Source organism: Rana temporaria, chromosome 4 (genome assembly GCF_905171775.1).
Source record: "Rana temporaria chromosome 4, aRanTem1.1, whole genome shotgun sequence".
NCBI lineage: Eukaryota > Metazoa > Chordata > Amphibia > Anura > Ranidae > Rana > Rana temporaria.
Genome location: NC_053492.1, coordinates 469,930,195 through 469,935,532, shown reverse-complemented (window position 1 = coordinate 469,935,532; position 5,338 = coordinate 469,930,195). Strand labels below are relative to the sequence as shown.

Below are 5,338 nucleotides of genomic sequence, written 5' to 3'. Positions count from 1 at the left end.
CGGCTGGTGACTATCCCAGAGGCAACGGCTGGCGACTGTCCCGGAGGCAGCGACTGGCGACTGTCCCGGAGGCAACGGCTGGTGACTATCCCAGAGGCAACGGCTGGCGACTGTCCCGGAGGCAGCGACTGGCGACTGCGCCAAGTCGTCTCCAAATCGCCTTGCAAAGTCGTGCTATAAGTGGGGTTGCCCCTGTGTGAACCGGCACTCAGTGGAGTTCTATGTACGGTGATGTGAGCTGACACTGTACAGAGGTGACATGTTGCCGGATGCACAGAAGCCATGCGGTTGTATCTGGTGATAATGGAGATAGTGTGATTAGGAGAGTCACCATCAGAGATGAAGAAGGGAAGATAAAGGGATGTTGGGGGTGGAGAAGTATTCAAACCTTCAAACGTCTTTGGAGATAATGAAGATGGACACTTTTAGTTACAACGTCTGTAGATAAAGGACATACGTCTGTCATGAGTCCTAGGGTGACCACGTGTCCCGGATTGCCCCGGGACAGTTCCGCATTCTGCAGGTCTGTCCCGGGCACCTTCACACTGGGACAATACAGTGTCCGGGAATGAAACTGACACAGGTCCCAGCATGAACCCCTCAGAGCTTAAGATGTGACACCCCCCAAACTAGTGAAGAACTACAGGTCCCATGATGAACCCTTCAGAGCTTAAGATGTGACACCCCCCCCCCCCAACTGGTGAAGAACTATAGGTCCCAGCATAGATCTGTGAAATCTTTGGGGTTACACCCTTAGATCTCACGGGTTCATGCTGGGAGGTTCAAATTTGGAGGGGGGGGGGGGTCACATCTTTAGATATCAGGGGTTCATGCTAGGACTGATAGTCCTTTACTTTGGGGGGGGGGGGGGTGTGTGACCTCCCCAAAGTTAAGAACTACAGGTCCCAGCATGACCCCCCCTCCCAGAGCTGAAGATGTGAGACACCCCCCCAAATAGTGAAGAACAACAGGTCCCAGCATAAACCTGTGAAATCTATGGGATCACACCATTAGATCTCAGGGGGTTCATGCTGGGTGTTGTAGTCCTTCAAATTTGGGGGGGGGTCACATCTTTAGATATTAAGGGCCAGATTCTCGTTGAACCGCTTTAAACAGCGGCGGCGTAACATATCTCATTTATGTTACGCCGCTGCAAGTTTTACGGGCAAGTGCTTCATTCACAAAGCACTTGCCTGTAAAGTTGCGGCGGCGTAGCGTAAATCCTCCGGCGCAAGCCCGCCTAATTCAAATGATCCGAGTAGGGGGCGTGGATCATTTAAATTAGGCGCGTTCCCGCGCCGAACGTACTGCGCATGCGCCGTCCCTAAAATTTCCCGACGTGCATTGCGCTAAATGACGTCGCAAGGACGTCATTGGTTTCGACGCTAACGTAAATGGCGTCCAGCGCCATTCACGGACGACTTACGTAAACGACGTAAATTTTCAAATTTCGACACGGGAACGATGGCCATACTTAACATTGACTGCGCCTCATAGACCCAGGGGCAACTTTATGCGTCGCAAATCTTACGTAAACGTCGTAAATTCACTGCGTCGGTCGGGCGTACGTTCGGGAATTCGCGTATTCTGCTAATTTGCATACTCGATCGGGAAAACGACGGAGGCGACACCTAGCGGCGAGAAAAAAATATTCCATTTAAGATCCGACAGCGTAAGAGCCTTACGCCTGTCGGATCTTATGGTTATCTATGCGTAACTGATTCTAAGAATCAGGCGCATAGATACGACGGCCCAGATTAGGACTTACGACGGCGTACATGGCGTTGCGCCGTCGTAAGCCCTTTCAGAATCTGGGCCCAAGAGTTCATGCTGGGACTTGGAGTCCCTCAGTTTTGGGGGCCCCAAAAGTAAAGGACTACAGGTCCCACCATGAACCCCTCAGAGCTGAAGATGTGCCCCCCCCCCCCCCAACCAGTGAAGAACTACAGGTCTCAGGATGAACCAGTGAAATCTATAGGGGTCACAAAAAAACATATAAAAAATTCTCTTTTTTTAGGAAGGGAGGGGGGGGGGGGGTGTCCCTGAATGGCAGTTTGGAAATGTGGTCCCCCTAGTCATGACCCCCATTTACTGAACCACCAAAAAATGGATCTTCGAAAACCGACTGATTTAAACCCACATTTTTAATTTAAAAAACAACAACAAATTTCGTTATTTGGAGCGCCCAATCTGAAGCAGGGTTCCTCCAGAGGTTGCTGTGCTATCGGGTTCATTGACCTTCCATCAGATCTTGGCCGCAGAATTCAGGGGCCAATGTCACTGGGTTAGGCCAAGGCCATGACCATATTATTCTTTGTAGCATTCTTCTCACTGACCACTAAGAGAAGAGGCATTCTTACTGGCTACAATTTAAGGATGCCATTCTTAACCACTTCAACCACTTTGCGATTCGGCGCTGCGTCTCTTTAACTGACAATTGCGCGGTCGTGCGACATGGCTCCCAAACAAAATTGACCTCCTTTTTTTCCCCACAAACAGAGCTTTCTTTCGGTGGTATTTGATCACCTCTGCAGTTTTTGCGCTATAAACAAAAATAGAGCGACAATTTCGAAAAAAAATGCATAATTTTTTACTTTTTGCTATAATAAATATCCCCAAAAAACATATAAAAAAACACATTATTGGTAAAAAAAATTGCAGTAAGCGTTTATTGATTGGTCTGCGCAAAAGTTATCGCGTCTACAAAATAGGGGATAGTTTTATGTCATTTTTATTATAATTTTTTACTTTTTGCTATAATAAATATCCCCAAAAAACAAATTCCCCCTCCTAGTAAAACCTAACCCGCCCAACCACCCGCTACCCCCCCCCCCCCCAACCTCCCTCTTAGCACATATACCCCCATTCCTTCTCCAAGCACAATCCCTCCCCCATCCATCATCCCCATTACCCTTCACAGCACAAATCACAGCACAAATAGGTGTGGTCCGCACCGCCTGCACCCCCCCATAGAGACGCCACTGGCACCAGATTCTGAGTGCTCCAGTTTTAGTAAATCTTCCCTATTCTAGAGGACTTATGGTATTGCAAACTCACAGTCAAACTGCGGTACATCAACCACCACCGGACCCTCAACCGCCACCGGACCCTCAACCACCACCGGATCCTCAACAACCACCGGTCCCTCAACCACCACCGAACCCTCAACCACCACCGTACCCTCAACGACCACCAGACCCTCAACCACTACCAGACCCTCATCCACCACCTGACCCTCAACCACCACCGGATCTCAACCACCACCGGATCCTCAACTACCACCGAACCCTCAACGACCACCAGACCCTCAACCACCACCGGACCCTCATCCACCATCGGACCCTCAACCACCACCGCACCATCAACCACCACCGGACCCTCATCCACCATCGGACCCTCAACCACCACCGCACCCTCAACCACCACGGACCCTCAACCACCACCGGACCCTCAACCGCCACTGGACCCTCAACCACCACCGGACCCTCAACCACCACCGGACCCTCAGCCACCACCGGACCCTCAACCGCCACCGGACCCTCAACCGCCACCGGACCCTCAACCACCACCGGATCCTCAACAACCACCGGTCCCTCAACCACCACCGAACCCTCAACCACCACCGTACCCTCAACGACCACCAGACCCTCAACCACTACCAGACCCTCATCCACCACCTGACCCTCAACCACCACCGGATCTCAACCACCACCGGATCCTCAACTACCACCGAACCCTCAACGACCACCAGACCCTCAACCACCACCGGACCCTCATCCACCATCGGACCCTCAACCACCACCGCACCATCAACCACCACCGGACCCTCATCCACCATCGGACCCTCAACCACCACCGCACCCTCAACCACCACGGACCCTCAACCACCACCGGACCCTCAACCGCCACCGGACCCTCAACCACCACCGGACCCTCAACCACCACCGGACCCTCAGCCACCACCGGACCCTCAACCGCCACCGGACCCTTAACCACCACCGGACCCTCAACCACCACCGGACCCTCAACCGCCACCGAACCCTCAACCACCACCGGACCCTCATCCACCATCGGACCCTCAACCACCACTGGACCCTCAACCACCACGGACCCTCAACCGCCACCGGATCCTCAATCGCCACCGGACCCTCAACCACCACCAGACCCTCAACCGCCACCGGACCCTCAGCCACCACCGGACCCTCAACGACCACCGGACCCTCAACCACCACCGGACCCTCAACCACCACCGGACCCTCAACTACCACCGGACCCTCAACCACCACCGGACCCTCAACCGCCACCGGACCCTCAACCACCACCGGACCCTCATCCACCATCGGACCCTCAACCACCACCGCACCCTCAACCACCACCGGACCCTCAACCACCACGGACCCTCACCTCAACCACCACCGCACCCTCAACCACCACGGACCCTCGACCACCACCGGACTCTCAACCACCACGGACCCTCAACCACCACCGGACCCTCAACCACCACGGACCCTCATCCACCATTGGACCCTCAACCACCACTGCACCCTCAACCACCACGGACCCTCAACCACCACTGGACCCTCAACCGCCACCGGACCCTCAACCACCACCAGACCCTCAACGACCACCAGACCCTCAACCACCACCGGACCCTCATCCACCACCAGACCCTCAACCACCACCGCACCCTCAACCGCCACCGGACCCTCAACCACCACCGGACCCTCTCCTAAGGGGGTAAGAGAAGGGCAGACAGTAAGCAATGTATTTATAATGGCTTGCAATACATTTTGTTTAATATAAAAAATATATAAAAAAACGGAAATGCAGCCAGAAAAACAGATTTGATTATCAGCCCTTCAATCTTCAAGATTGTCGACAACAAGTTTGCTAATAAGATAAAGGAAGTAAAGTAAATGTGAGTCTTTCCAAACTTTACATTGCAAGTTTAGACAGCAGGAATTTTTGTTGCTGTTCTTCTTTATCTTTTATTTTGAGTTCAGTGTCATAATAAAACATAAAAGACCCCGTATGTAACCCTAACATTCAACTTCTTTTATTCGGTCCCTTTCTGTGTGTTAACCCTTTCCAGCATCCTTTTAAACACCTCTTCAACACCCTCTCGATTTTCCAGGGGGGGTCAATTGCCCCCCCCCCTGCCCTATGGAGCCCATGCTTCCATTAGGACATTTTATGGTTACACAACCGATCACATTGCTATAATATTTTTATATGGACTATAAACTGAAGGACTTATAAATAAATGGTTGGGGGAACTAATCATCTGAGTTTCCATTATTTCTTATGGGAAATTTGCTTTGATATACAAGTGATTTGG

At 52.1% G+C, this 5,338-nt stretch overlaps 1 protein-coding gene across 1 annotated transcript; it reads left to right on the top strand.

Moving 5' to 3' along the window:
• Nucleotides 1-269: 269 nt before the first annotated feature.
• On the top strand, nt 270-4,741 carry LOC120935793 (formin-like protein 20). Its single transcript, XM_040347855.1, has 2 exons — nt 270-378; nt 3,033-4,741. The coding sequence occupies exons 1-2, from the start codon at nt 270-272 to the stop codon at nt 4,739-4,741; spliced, it is 1,818 nt and encodes a 605-aa protein (XP_040203789.1).
• Nucleotides 4,742-5,338: the final 597 nt, after the last annotated feature.

What these genes read in the sequence shown, in the direction of transcription:
- LOC120935793 (XM_040347855.1), top strand. Translation starts at nt 270, where the DNA reads ATGCACAGAAGCCATGCGGTTGTATCTGGTGATAATGGAGATAGTGTG. An exon ending in GGGATGTTGGGGGTGGAGAA is followed by an intron (nt 379 to 3,032) that starts GTATTCAAACCT and finishes TCCCTATTCTAG; the next exon opens with AGGACTTATGGTATTGCAAA.